This window comes from Styela clava, chromosome 6, assembly GCF_964204865.1.
Source record: "Styela clava chromosome 6, kaStyClav1.hap1.2, whole genome shotgun sequence".
In the NCBI taxonomy this organism is placed as follows: domain Eukaryota; kingdom Metazoa; phylum Chordata; class Ascidiacea; order Stolidobranchia; family Styelidae; genus Styela; species Styela clava.
Window position 1 is genome coordinate 12,932,680 of NC_135255.1, and position 15,957 is coordinate 12,948,636.

The following is a 15,957-nucleotide window of genomic DNA, read 5'->3' on the forward strand; positions in this document are numbered from 1 at the left end:
CGTCGTAGGGTTGTTTGCGTCGTCGGCAAACAAATTATATTTCACAATTGTTCATGCTATACGGGAAACATGCAGAGACTTGTTAATTTAAATTGAAGTTTATGGCAATTCCCACCAAATAAATTCATATCAGCTACTAATCAATTATTACTGATACTACGCAAACAAGCAGAAAAAGGGCACGCTATGTAGATCCATAACGTAACGTTAATATTCTAACTTATGGCTGCAAACTAACGGATAGGTTGGGCGAAGGATTCCTTCTTCGAACAATCAAAATTGAGAAAAGTTTGCATTAAAAATTAACAAAGGGTTGCATTGTCAATAAAACGTTCATATCAGCCCCAATTTCGTCCTTATTTATCGTATTTAATAGCAATAACAGCACGAAAACCAGCCGCACGTATAGTTAGTTCAATTGAACTGCAACGGGTTACAAAAAGGACTTTTGTGTGATAGCGAGCTGCAACCGAAAATCACTATTAAATATTATAAATAAAATAACATTTGCTCGAATCTGTTTATACTATAGCCTGGTTCTATGTTTTGCTCTTGTTAAAACGAAACATATTCACAATTAGATATTTTTATTCATCTTTTATATCTTCGGGAAACACAAGAAAAAATTGTTTATAATTTAACGATACATACATTTCAAGAAATATTCACACGAACATTTGATGTATCCATTGTGTTATTAAGAGTTGAATAGTTATTAATATTTACTACTAACATGCCATTACGTCAAGAGTTACTGCATGGAGTTGTCCATAACTGTATGTACATTTTATGGTGAATACGATCTGTATATTCGAATATTGACTGGACCAAATAATTATTTTCAGTTTGTTGTTTAAACTATCTACTATAACTTTTTTTACCAAATACCAGTGAAACGGATGACGATTCATTTAACAACTTTATGTTGGCAAGCAGCTACATCAATGAGGAATTTAGGTTTAATTCTTCGTGAGGTTAATTATGGTGTTATCTTTAAATCTGTTGAGCAATCAGTCACAGCTACATCAAGTTTTCATCCAGTTTCTCCATTTCATGACAATCGTTATTCGATTTTTTAGGATTGGCGAGATTTCTGAAAACACGATTGAATTAGAATGATGGGCAATGGCAAATTGTACTAGAATCTGATATTCACATACCTGGCTTTGGCGTAAAATATTTCTGCGTCTTCTAATGTGGTGGTTAATCGGGCGTCTTTTGTTTCGGGTAAGTATAAGCACATTGCTGCAGCTAACAGGGACAAAGCACCAAATAAGACCTGGAAACAATTTATTTAACTATTTATAGGTATAGCCGATATATCGGTATAGCCTATTAGCATGGTATTTTGAACTCTTTATGGAAGATAATAAATTGATTAAAAATATTAATTAATGTCAACGTCCTAAATGTTGATTAAAGATCAAAAATGTTAACGATTACGAGGTTTGCAATATTTTGGGTTATTTGTCCTAAATAAAATATATATATATATATATATCTTACTCCAGGAAGCCACGGTAGTGAATATTGTATCAAAATCACTAACGGTGAACATATTCCTCCTAATCTTGCTGACATTGATCCTGTACCGACGGCAGTAGCTCTAGGTATAGAAAAATATTATATATCAGCAAAATAGAAATTCGTTTTGAAAGTACACGATGAGGTAAAATGAATCTTGGATCAACGAGAACGTTTGCACAAGTGCATTGATTGCATACTTACCTCAAAACGGTCGGGAAGAGCTCTGCTGTATAATTATATATGATTGCAAAAGCAGATGAGATTCCGAGTTTTCCTAATAAGGCAAATATCGTGCCAACTACTCCAAGAGCTGGATATGTAAAAAAAAAACGATCTTCTTATTTGACAAATAACAATACTAAAAAATTAACACGAAAAATCATGATTTCCTCCACGATGCTGATAGTACCAACCAATCAATAACACTAGCTAATTTGTTTAATCACTGGTACCATGCCAGCGTTTACCATTTGTTGGTAAAACAAAACCACAAATACGCTATTTAGTACATATAAAATACGCCCACAGTGGGAGTGGTAGCGTTACATCAGTTCCGTTTGCAGCATTACATGAGTGCGTCGGCAATGCCTTTGTCAGCGTCACATCAGTGCGATGGCAGGATACCGTTAATGATTCTTGAAATACAGCATATTTATTCACCAACTCTTATTTTTATAAATCTCTCATACCTGAGTCAGCCGACGAAAAATAATTAGCAGCGGTTGAAAATATACATGCGAGTCCAGCTGCGATTAATATGATGAATAATACTGGTCTTCTACCAAAACGATCAATCGTGAATATAGCAAGAGGACACGACAAAATTTCACATAAACCACCGAGTGCATTGTTGATTCTGGTATCACCTGAATATTTTAATTTCCCGAGTTATTATAATGAAAATTAATATTTGATTCGTGATCATTTAAATATAAAAACTAGTAACCAATTCGAGTATGGCAAAAAAAATTAATTTCAAACCTGCCAAACTTCCAACGTTTAGAGACAGTCCATAATAAACCAATGAACAGACGAACCATATAAACATCATCCTCAACGTTATTAATTTCATTAATCTTCGCTTAAACAACTCGTGCGGATAAATATGAGCTTCAGTCATCTCATTCTGAAACAACAATTGCTTGATTTTACATTCAAATAATTCATGAACTGTTTAATAGAGTGAAAGTCGAATCGGCGGGAGAATACAAAACCAATATCAATCTAATACTCAGAAAAACCAGGAAAATAATAACTAAACAGATATTCTCCGCCTAACATGCAAATGTTATATAAATATGGCCGTCCATATATCCTTTGTATGGAATAAAGTGTAAATTACGATGCCCAAATTTCATTATGCCGTCTTCAACATATTTTTGCCCCACGCCAACAAAAGTCAAATAAACGTACTCCATCTTTTATCAGTGCTTGATTCCAGATGTCATCAGGCAATTTTCTCCCGTTCCTCCTTGCAATTGTATCGGAAATTTTCATGCCTTTCTCAACTTCTCCCTTTGATAAGAGCCATCTAGAATTATAAAATATGTTATTTTGATTTCCTTTATTACCATGATTGACAATAATCTTTTTTTTAAATTTGAAGCTTTTATCCATACCTTGGAGATTCGGGAAGAAAAATCCAAAGTATTGGAAACACACATGACGCCACGGCAACGCCAAGTTGTAAACTGCGCCATTCCCTCAAGTAATATGACATTACGGATAATAGTATGTATCCAACAGCAAACACTCCTTGAATACTTATTCCTACAGGTGTTCTCCACTTATTTCCAATTACTTCGATCACTGAAACAAACCAACACGAGGGTCAAAAGTAATGCAATCATCATTTTTTTATTGATTGTTTATTCAATACTATCATATATAATTGAAATGGAACTTACTGTACACAAATGATGCTTCCCACGAAGCAATCACGCAACATGCGATTGCAAACCTGAGAGCTGAGAACATGATGAGACTCGTGGAAAAAGAGCATCCGATTCCTAGTCCCACCATAGCAAGTTGTGCAATAAGCATTACGCGTGTCCGTCCAAATCTGATTAAAAAATTTGTAAAAACGTTTATGTATGATATTGATAGCAGGTTGATACATACCGCTATCCAAACATACATACCCCGACCATGGTAATTCACTCCGATATTTTAACAATTGTAAATGAGCTATTTACGCATCTATATCTAATATGTGTCCGCGAAGTTAAAAATTACTTGAATGATATTTATTTCACCTGTCTGATAGATTTCCTCCGACAACCGAACTTATGCCCACTCCAGCAAAATATATCATGAGAGAAACAGTCCCCCATATTAGTCTGTCACACACGATATTCCACTAAAAGCAAAAAATATAATACATCAGTTGCTAAATTATCACTGAATGGTTCGTCTGATAATTTTTCAATGTATTTTATTAACATTTCGCAGACTAGAGTTGACATTAGTCGAAGTTCATATTTTATTCAATAATGAGTTTCAAACAGTATCCGGGATCGTATATGGTATGCTTAAATTATGAAAAGATTGAAGCAGTTGCTTAGCATAACATTTTTCATATACCAACATGCAAGAGAATAACTGCACACACGGATACAAAAAACTCCACCGCTGCCAATAAGAAGGCTTTGTTGGCACATTATTATTAAAATTTTATTTTTTATTAAATTGTATTTTTTATGTTCCAATAATATTGTTGATTTGATTTGTACCCGGAGTAAATGTTTCATTATTTATTTAAGTAAGATTTTATTTAAATCATACAATTCAGATAAGGCTGATTTTTCATTCAAATAATTCGTGTACTGTTCAATGAAGTGAAAGTCGAATCGGCGCCCAATTATCTAAACAGCGAAAAATAATTATTCTCAAACTACGAATGTTACATGACTGCTCAAACTTCAGTATCTAATTTACAATTTCCTCCAAACGCGATTCCTCGCTCGCTTAGAATTAGAACAAATTGGGCATTTTGATGCCACTGCTACCATTGCAAATAAAAGGCATCACACTACTCTTGGAGTGAGACAATAACTTTCGCATACTGCGGAAGTTATTGTAGGGTCGTTTGTCAGTGTAGTCTAGACACGCGATATTCGCACTTCATTTTCAAACCTTTGTAACGGATAAACTTTTGCTAATAATATGCTTTATCGGGCTTGCCCAGACTGAAATACTATATGTGTATATTGCGCATGTAAAGTACTGTATTCTTCCTGTTGTAGAACACCCAACTGGTTCGAGGCAATTTTTGGGGGTATTTCGATAAAACTCACTCAACTTCAGACGCGATCGACTGCTCGAGAAGTGGTGATTGACCGGTCGATCGCGATCGGCGTGTTTGCCACCCCTACTTTATTGTATACAATTTCTGAAACAAAAAGCAGATTCGACTTTTGTTAACGTATATGAACTACGATTGTACTATACTAGAAAAAATATAATGAAAAACATTCCATTCGTCATATCGATTATAACAAATTATTAATTTAAACTGAATTATTTTTGGACATTATAATTCTATATTTTTCATAGTTTACTAATTTTATTCGTCAGTCTTTTTTTGAAAAAAGGTCACTTTCAAGATGTGGATAGCACGCTAAGATTCAAATTCAGATGTTTACAAACAATTGAGATAAGCATTTCTAATCGGTGTTGAGAATGCGCTGTTGGTTGTGCATGCGGTAAAACATGTTAAACGATTTTAATGATACTCCTTTGTGGTTTTATTATATTTACTGTAAACAAAGTCACTATTGAACTTCTTTTTCACACTTAATGAAATTTTCCGCTTCTAAAAGTTCCATATACCTCAGTCGCAATGGTGCTCTCAAATTCTGTGCGATCATAAACATATCCTGCATCACAAGCTTTTGTATCGTTGGTGAAACAATTAGACAAGTCTTCTTCGGTGCAGTTTTTCACAGGGATGTATCTTCGACATTCATCATATTTCTAGAAATAAATGTTTGGATTCACATGTCCTTATGTTAAAGTTTTGTCAATTTTTAAACATTTTGTCAATTCATTTTCATTGCTTACGTAGTGATGCAAACCAATAATGATGCCGACATTCCAAACTGAAAACCTCAAGTTGGAATATCTACTACGCTGATCAAATCACGGTCTGCAACACAGGATGTATCATAAGCAACTGCAATATAGAAATCTTGCTTATTAAACAATGCTTATTAACAAATCAGACTTGATGATATGTCATGGGTTAGGATAGGTAGTAAAATTCGAATCATAGGGAAATTAGAATTTTGCGCATACACTGACTTTTTACTTTTGCGTAAAAAGTTTGTTTAGGACACCGAATTCGCCCTACAGACGGTAAGTTGCAAAATCTAGACTATAAATAAAAATCATACTGCTTGGTTTTTATTTCCACGCATAAATTGAATATTAACTTACGTTCGTATCCAGCACTGGAATATATAATTCCCATAGGTGTTCTTCCGTCAAATTTTTGTAGGCTCCAGGAAGATTATCAAACTCTAGAATTTTACAACGATGCTTTGGAATTGCAGCAACAAAAACTGAAGCTACTTGATTCATGCCTGACGGAATGGCAATATAATATGCCAAACAGATTAGTAGAATTTGGTATTTTCCGGCTGAACCGATATGCTTGATTATTATGTCGAAGTCTAATCTTTGAAATCTTTTTCTTGAATCCTGTTCTGGGTTTTCCATTTTTACCTATAGTGTGCTGTAATAACGTGCTAGTCTATGTACCTATTGAATATTAAAATAAGGTATGCGTACACAAGGTAATACGTACTTAAAAATCCGCAATATTAAAAAAAATTAAGCGATCAAAAATGGGACAAATATATCCAGCTGCCAAAGCTGCACTCAAGGCCACAAGCGTTGCAAAATATTATCGGGAAATGTCCTTTTCAAATTCTTACAGCGAAAACCCGAAGAAATAAATCTTTAAATAAAAATAACAATTTTGATTAAATTATAAATTAGTCATAACGAACGTTTTCTAGCTGCATTACCGCGGGACACTGATTCCATATACACAAGCTGGATTTAGGGACCTCTTAAAAATCAAAATATGCAAACATAACGATAAAATCAATCAATGATGCTCAACCATAATAAACTAATCATCTAGCTTCAGGCATATTTCTAAGTTTGGCATCAAGTGTTTGAGACATTGCAACTGCGATGTCGGATAGAACGACGACATACTGGAAACGCCAAAATAACGGTTTATATTCAATCATATTGATCAACGGCGGAAATTCGAGTAGAGAATAAGCATCATTTCTTGCCGAGGATAAAGTCGGAACATTTAAAACATGATTTTAGACTTATCGACTATATTGCAACGAGGCCAACAATTCAACAAGACTGTGGTTTGACCTCCAAAATCATATAGAAGCAAAAATGCTGGATATATCATCATATCATTTTCTCCTTGATATTTTTCATAAGCGAATTTTCAAATAAAGTAATACAGAATGTTACGGGCTTGGAGATGAAAATGAGAAAATTGTGCAGTGACCTCGCACTGTGAAGTCAGAAAATCCTACACGTGATTCAAAAACAATCATGGATCAAAATATAGGATATATACAAAAGTTCACACCTGGAGTAGGGTATATAATATTCGCAAATTTATTATCATATTGCATGCTAAATTTTCGCCTATTTGACACAAAATCTCAAATTAGTTTGAAGATGATAAAGTTGGTGTCTGCGAATTTTTAATGCAATAAACTTAAGCTCATCTCAAAAAGGATATTTCATAGCCGCCGTTTCTCTTCTGCTCTCTTGCGTGCGTGTTGAAATCACACAACTTATCGGAGCCAGAGGAAGCCGCCATTGCATCTTAAAGACTAACGGAAAAATTATCAATCGATCACACCACTGGTACCCTCATTCAAAGTTGTTCATTCATGATATACTGTACTATAGAATAAAACAATACAAACTTAACATAATTTTGCGAACATCCAAATAGCAATATACAGGGAAGGAAAAAAGTAAGGTTACAGTTACTCTTTTATGAGTCTGTGTTCACTGCAACCCTACTTTTCGCTAACCCCATACACATATACAACTAATATATCAATTTAATATTACCTTTTATTAGGTGTATAAATGTTGTACACGCGTAATGTTGCCAATACACTATCAAAAATACCTTGTAACTCTCTACTACCATAACGCGTGCGCCGGTCTTTAAAGAACTAAATATTGTGTGTCGTTCGCAGCGAAACGCTGTTGAATGAATCCAGAGTTGCGTTTACCTCGCCCTCCCTATGCTAGAGGTCGTTTGGTGAATATTTTGCTCGTCTAATTTCAAACATCTGCTTATCGTCGACCATTGAGAACACGACAAAACTGCGAAGCATTGCGTTCAAACTCGCGCCGCAAACATTAAGTTTTAAGATCACAGATATAAAAATATTGTAACTTTACTTAATATTTTAGAAATAATTGATAACGTCAAGCGGAAATAGGAGACGCTGTTGCTGTATGATATTTATACCACTAAATAGCTAATTTCCGATATGCCAGCTTTTCGGAAACGAAGTTTATCGATCCCATATTAATCTTCCAGTTCTCACATCATGCCAGTATTCTGTTGCTCGGAGTATAATGATAATTACGTCTCTAAGAAGTGTTTCATCGCCACTTTGCGCCTTTCATAATCTCGACCATTTCGAACTGTATCGGATCGCCTGAACCATGCATGACCATTTATCAATACTTCGCAATCAAAGTGGACTAGGTGCCAGTTGAAATTATAACCTACCCATCCTAAATAATAACTGACAATCATACTATCGCGAAAACAGCGCTGTGATCAAATCCAAAACACAAGCTCCGTTATTATACGCTGGGTGTCACAGATATTTAAGCAATAAAACTATTCTAACTAACTTCGGTATTAGTGGAATGAAGTTTTGTTAAACGTATATTTTATCATCGCCTTGTAGATTTGACAAATTTGTGCCTTGAAAGAGCTGACTAGTTTCAGCATGTTTAAGGCCAGGGCGTGCCGGAGGAATAGCGATCTTTGCAGCATGATATTTTGTTAGTATGTCGTCACGCTTGATTTTATTGATTGCTAACTGCACAACAAGAATTAGATCTGCCGCTCATACTGATTTTACCAATAAGGGCGCGGGCCACTTAACATTGTAGTTATGTTTTAATTTTGATACACTGACTACAGGTAATGATAAAACAAACAATACTCTCACGCCAAATTTTCACAATTATTAGAACAATAAAACGGTTGTTTCCCAACCATTGATGGGGCACCATCAGTGGTTATTCCCAAAAGTTTCGCAAAAAACAAGCCAAGACGCTTGATCATTTCCATCACAGCTCCCAACAAATCAATGTCCATAGTCGTGCCACTAATTGGGGCAATGGCTGTGAACTCTTCAGGAATTTCAAAATCATCATTAACTCCACGCATGAAGAGCAGTAGACTTAATGCCAGTATTTTCGTCAAACACCGAGGAATATGATGAAAAGTTTCCCGCTTTTGCAATTGAAGCTTCTGCTATATAATTCCCAAGCTCTTCAACACGAAGAGAATCGTCTGTATTGACAGGCTTATATTTGCAAACGACTCTTTTATTTCCGGACATCAATACTCAATTTTTTTATTCAATTCCGAAAAATACAGCGCGGGCCACTCAAAATGTTTGCGCGGGCCACATATGGCCCACGGGTCACGGGTTAGACGACCCTGACTCAGATTATAGCGGAGGGCAAATACCAGTACATCACATTTGCGTTGCGTATTTCACGCTTTCGCTCAGAATTAATTTCTGGAAACGTCGTTTACAACTGAGTAATGCGATAAATGAAAACACTATTTCACATGACGTATATTCACGGTTTTCGTCATAACGGGGCCCTTGCAAGATCTAGGGAAAATCGCGCTTGCGGCGGTACCCGCGCAGGGGGGTAGGGAAATATTTTAAGGGAAGTAGAAGCGGACGCTCGTTAGAAGGGGTCGATAGATGCACGCGGGTTGTTGCGCCGGTCGAATGGCGGTAATTCGTCCGGTTTGCTGCCCCCGACCCATTTAGACCCCTGAGTAATTCGGATAACACATTTTTTGTGACAAACTTGATCTCAATTGCTTCGTATAACTTAAATATGGCATCTCTACCTATTACCATTCCGAGATATTACCTGAAATCACTGAAGCGTGACTGGGGGTAGGAGGGAAAAAATGCATTTAAATAATTATTCCAGCCGTGCCCATGTCTTTAGATTCCTAATAGGATTCGCCAGAAGATTGCAATAATTTAAAATCCCTATACCGTGACTGGGGGTGGGTGTGAAAAAATATTTAAAAAAACATTGACCTAACGTTTCCAACCATTCTTATGTTCTTCAATTCCTAACAGGACCTCTCAGAGGCCTGTAATAAGTCAAAATCACTGGGTCGTGACCGGGGGGGTAGGAGAAAAAAAAATCCTCAAAAAATTTCAAATAACTTTTCCAACTATTTTCATGTACTATATTTTTTAATATCCTCATTCCGAGCCGCACAACATTCCAAAGTCACTGGAGCGTAACGGGGAGGGGGAAATACCAAATTTCCGGTCATGAAATATTCAATAAATTGTTCTTATCGGTAATTAGGCAACGCATTGCCGAAAATCGTTTTGACTCGTCTTCTCTGGCTCGATCGTTCTGAAAAATATTCTTAGTTAGTTTGGATTAGTTAGATCTAAACCCCGACCCTCATGTCAATTTTTGTCCGGATCGGCACGCCAGTTTTCAAGGAAACGCACGTCAAATAAAATGGCCGATTGACGGCTTGAACTGCCAGTAATTCAGACAGTGAACTTGTTTCATTCCCGATATCTATAACAAGACATAAAAGTGAAACTAATTAGCATGATCATAAATCATCGAGGACTATTTGAAAAAGTAGTATAGTCAAGAATAATTTTGAAATATATTCAAAATTCTCTAATAAATCTCTTTCACTTTGGAATAATAAACTAGTAATTTGGAAGATACGAGAGATCTATTGAGTATACATATTATCCTCAATCTTAGTTATGTTTCACTTTTATAATATAACTTGGTATTATTATTGGCTCTACGTCGAGACGCACAATGTGTGAGGCCATTGCGATTGAGATCTAGCTAGTATCAGTTAGACATACAAATTTGAAAGATTGTAGTTTTTTATATTTCCATATATCGGATCCGGTGACTGGGCTGAAAACATTTACAATCGGAATTTTTGTAAATTCAAAAAATCAGGTATAATAAAAATTTCATTTTCTGCTTAAATATAGAAATCCGTTTATAAATCATAATTTTACGTTTTTTTATGTTTTATAAATGTAAATTCATTTTAGGTCGAACACAAGAGACAAAGAAACACAATTTGGCAAATAGACTTGTTCAGAAACAAAGACATACAATATAATGGGTAATATTGTGATGTTGGTATTTACCTATCATGTTTACGATTACATCATATTAAATGCGGAATAAGTATAAAGTGTTAAAGTTTTAAATTGTTGGTATGTTTTATTTGAAGGAAATACCAAAAGAAATGTTATCATTTCGTTGATAGCAGTTGTTCTTATAATCAGCGGCATTGTAGTTGCGATTGTAACAAATATGAACACTTTTTCTTTTACTATCACCACTACAACTCCGACTACAACTCCGACGAATACTACTGCCGCTTCAACAACTACTGAGACTATCCAGATGTTAACTGATCCAGGTTGGCTATAAATATCTGAAAACGAAAAGGGCATAATTTTAAATAAAAAGGGTAACAAGGTCCCGGTTTCAAACTCTTACTTAACAGACGGGTGCAAAATGCACTTGAATTGCATGTGCATGCGAATGATATATTTATAATCAATCGAAACAAGTCATTCAAGCAGTCATGTAATTAGTATCAGAGACATCCAATTAATCTATTAATTAAAAAAAAATGTTCACGTCGGGTAGATTTGTGATGGAGGGAATGCATAATATACAACTATCCTATAGTGACAAATGATTTATAGGACTTCTGTGCGCTTCTACAAATATTCTATCATTGAATAAACGAACGTTTTTTGATTGGCAGTAAACGCGCTATGTACTATAACAATTCGGGTTCAAAATGAATTACGATTGCACCTATTGTTTAAATATCTCGGATAGGTTTCATTGACTGAACAAGTTATATTCAAACCTCTCTGTTTTTACTCATTTCCAAAAATTTTGAGCTTGAACAGAATAAACTTGATCGATCTTAACTTATTCTGCAGATCCGGCTTGTTACTGGATTGAAATCGATAAATCAATCAACATGAATTATGATGATGCGGTTGACGCCTGTTTGAAAAATAATGGAGTTATTGGTTCTCCGAAGGATGAAAATGCTCTTAACGCATTTATGGACTATGTGAGGCCGGAAAGAGGATACCGTAGAAGAATATGGACAAGTTTACAGATTGATCCTGAGGTAATTAACTGTCTTAGAAAACACTAAATCAAAACATTTGAGTTCAAAAGGGTTTGTATATGTTTTTCCATGCGTTAATTGAACAATTCCAAAAAATTAGCAAAAGCCAAAAACTGTTGCTAGAGGCTGGTAGAGGCTATCCATAAGCAACGAAATATTTTGTAGTTATATTTTTTTAAACAAGAGAATGATGCTTAAATATATAGATACGAATGCCAAAGCGAAGCATTAGCCTACCTTACCTTTTACAGAAACCTTACGTAGTCTACTGTACGGTACGATGGAAAAAACTTACGCGTTTCGCGTAGAAAGAGAGAGGTCGCTGAACCGCTACAAATAATTTTTTAATTTTGAAGAGGTCATCACACAAATTTCGGACGGAAAATCGAATCACATAGAATCATAAAGCACACATGAAGTTTAGAAATAAATTAAGCAGTAGATCTCAAGCGAAAAATACGTTCTTAAACCACTAAAATTTCGAAGCAATTGGTCTAGTAGTAGATGAGGAAAGCAGTTTTTTCATAAAAAGAAGAAAAATATCAGCGAAAACAACAAACAACCTCATAATAACAAAACGATCCATAGATACACTAAAATGAGTTTAATAAAATATTGCTGTTATCCCCCCCCCAATCGAATTCTCCCAGCAATTCCAACCTTTGAACTAACTTATTAATATTGCTTTAATTAAACCATGCTATCTCTCAAATTCAATTGACTTATTTTTAGACGAATGTGATATCACCTGAGGGTGCATACACCAAATGGTCAAAAGGGCAACCTTACCTAGGTTCTCCGTTCAAAATTTATACCGGAGTTATGCTGATGGTACATGTAGACAAGACAACAGACGAGAACGGGATGGCAAATTGGTTTGTCACATCAATAGCATACGGAGTTGTATGCCAGACTCATCTAAATGACAACAAAAGGCCAACCGATGTTGATTACCTCGATGGACCATGTTAAAATGATTTTATTCAGTGATTAAAACGATTATTACGTATATGATTTTTTTCTTATATTCGCCAATCCCGTGATACTTCTTATCTGTCAATTTCTCATAAATTTGTAGATGTATAAACTGGAGTTTCAATTGTAGAACAATGTCATCACTCCAATATAATTGACATAAGTCAACTGCAAAAGAACAGACAATAAAAATCGGTTAGATTTGCCCAAATTGCCAGCCAATAACCTCATTTTATTTTGGAAAACGATGCATGTTGTATATCTCAACGATGTGTTGACAAAATCATTAAGTTTGCATCTTGAACGCCATAATAATTACAAACATACAAAATTAAAAAAAAATCGATACTGACAGTTTTCTTATGAAAGTGTGACATACTTTGTATTCGAATAAAATTTCTATTTCATCTAGTGTCGTATTGAGAAAACCATTGCGGGTTTTTAGGTGAAAGTGAACATATCAGTTCTGCGACGAAAAAAAAAGATACCGAAACCGGCCTGTATGGTGGAGAAAGAATGAACTAGTTTATGTTTCTGTAATCTGCAGACGATCGTTGTTAATTTATATTTCTGCCGCATAACCAGAACATCCAAGGTATTAAGGAGAATGATCTCACAGTCTGAGACATATATCTTATTCAAGAGGTAGTCGCTTGATGATTTATACAAGATAGAACTTTGAAAATGCAAAGACAGCAAGACCGCTTTGGGTAGTTCAATTATTGGACATTTGCAGAGTATACAAAATATCTTCGTCCATACGCTTCTTTTGGATGCATTTGGTCTCTTAAGAGTAAATGAATAGTCCGGTAAGATGACATATAAGAGAAGTGGTATTCACGTCAATTAAAATGGCCGATTGACGACTTGAACTGCCAGTAATTCAGACAGCAAACTTGTTTTATTCCCGATATCTATAACAAGACATAAAAATCAAACTATAGCATGGCCATCGAGGACTATTTAAAAAAGTAGTATAGCCAAGAATAAATTTGAAATATTATTAAAATTTCTTATATAACTGTTTCACTTTGGAATAATAAACTAGCAATTTTGCGACGACGCGAGATATATTGGTTTACCCACATTGACATAGAAGAGTACACTTTACGTAGTGATCCAACATTTTTGTATATGCGTTTTTACAATTGAGTATACCCATTATCCCCAATTTTAGTCGTGTTCCACATTTATAATATAATTTGGTATTATTAATATTGGCGCTACGTCGATTTGCCCAATGTGCGAGGCTATTGCAGTTGAGATCTAGCTAGTATCAGTTAGACATACAATTTGAAAGATTGTAGTTTATTATATTTCAAAATAGCGGCCCCGTTGACTGACCTGAAAATAATTACAAACAGAAATTTGCAAATTCAAAAAACCTGGTATGACATAATTTTGCCATTTTCTGTAAATATAGCACTCCGATTATAAATACTTATAAATGGATTTTAGGTAGAATATGGGAAACAAACAGAGAAAAAGTATCTGAAGCAGTTGGGAAAAAAAGAAACACAATAAAATGGGTAGTAATATGATGTTGTTATTTACCTATCATGTTTACTACTACATCATATTGAATGCGGAATAAGTAAGTATAAAGTGTATCAAATGTACATTTGAAATTGTTGGTATGTTTTATTTGAAGGAAATGCCAGAAGAAATGCGATCATTTCGTTGATTGCCGCTGTTGTTATAATCTGCTGCATTGTAGTCGCGGTTTTAACAAATAAGAACACTTTTTCTTCTACTATCACCACTACAACTCCGACGAATACTACTGCCGCTTCAACAACTACTGAGACTACGCAGATGATAACAGAGAAGAAGACTACAAATGATCCAGGTTGGGTATAAAAATCCGAAAAAAAGCAAGCAGCATAAATAATTTTTCAAACTAGAATGTAACAGAGTGCCCTCGTCCATCTGTTACTTAACAGCCCGGTGCAAAATGCATTTGAAATGCATGTACATTCTTATGATATATTTACAATTATTCGAAAAAATTCCCAAGCAGTCATGTAATTAGCATCAGAGACATCCAATTAATCTAATAATTCAATAGATCTGATAACGTATGATATGTGATATGTGATGGATATAATGCATATGCAGCTATCACAGTGGTTCTCGTACTTTTCGAAAAAAAATTCCACAACGGACCCCTTGCAATTTTTTGATTCCCGGCCTTGTTCATAGCTAATTTCCGATACGCCAGCTTTTCGGAAACGAAGTTTATCGATCCCATATTAATCTTCCAGCTCTCACATCATGCCAGTATTCTGTTGCTCGGAGTATAATGTTAACTACGTCTCCAAGAAGTGTTTCATCGCCACTTTGCGACTTTCATGATCTCGACCATTTTGAACTGTAGCGGATCGCCTGCACCACGCATGATCATTTATCAATACTTCGCAATCAAAGTGGACTAGGTGCCAGTTGAAATTATAACCTAGCCATCCTAAATAATAACTGACAATCATATTATGGCAAAAACAGCGCTGTGATCAAATCCAAAACACAAGCTCCGTTATTATACGCTGGGTGTCACAGGAATTTAAGCAATAAAACTATTCTAACTAACTACAGTATTAGTGGAATGAAGTTTTGTTAAACGTATATTTTATCATCGCCTTGTAGATTTGACAAATTTGTGCCTTGAAAGAGCTGACTAGTTTCAGCATGTTTTAGGCCAGGGCGTGCCTGAGGCATAGCGATCTTTGCAGCATGACATTTTTCACGCTTGTTACTTATCAATTTTAATCGGTTAGTATGTTGATAAGTATTTGTCTGTTTGTTTGTCTGTCTGTCTGTTAGATGTACGCGATATCTCACGAAAGCGAGATTGAATCTGCTCCAGATTTTGCATGTGCATTCATCATATGTCGTACCAGAAGCCTATTGATTTTGGATGAATTATGTAATATAATTAGCAAGTTATTGATTAATTAGTG

The 15,957-nt window shown here is 35.1% G+C and overlaps 2 protein-coding genes across 2 annotated transcripts; one reads left to right on the plus strand and one right to left on the minus strand.

The window, feature by feature from the left end:
• Positions 1 to 582: 582 nt before the first annotated feature.
• Positions 583 to 6,297, minus strand: LOC120331922 (organic cation transporter protein-like). The gene is made up of 12 exons (XM_039399101.2): positions 5,965 to 6,297; positions 5,359 to 5,502; positions 3,783 to 3,886; positions 3,435 to 3,589; positions 3,147 to 3,336; positions 2,941 to 3,058; positions 2,509 to 2,653; positions 2,217 to 2,393; positions 1,729 to 1,837; positions 1,507 to 1,606; positions 1,161 to 1,279; positions 583 to 1,093 (listed from the first exon to the last, which is right to left on the minus strand). Exons 1-12 carry the CDS (start codon positions 6,244 to 6,246, stop codon positions 1,021 to 1,023), a joined length of 1,716 nt encoding a protein of 571 aa, XP_039255035.2. The 5' UTR covers positions 6,247 to 6,297; the 3' UTR covers positions 583 to 1,020.
• Positions 6,298 to 10,684: 4,387 nt separating this feature from the next.
• On the plus strand, positions 10,685 to 13,383 carry LOC120331136 (uncharacterized). The gene is made up of 5 exons (XM_039398178.2): positions 10,685 to 10,815; positions 10,914 to 10,987; positions 11,099 to 11,290; positions 11,829 to 12,025; positions 12,758 to 13,383. The coding sequence occupies exons 2-5, from the start codon at positions 10,984 to 10,986 to the stop codon at positions 12,995 to 12,997; spliced, it is 633 nt and encodes a 210-aa protein (XP_039254112.2). The 5' UTR covers positions 10,685 to 10,815; positions 10,914 to 10,983; the 3' UTR covers positions 12,998 to 13,383.
• Positions 13,384 to 15,957: the final 2,574 nt, after the last annotated feature.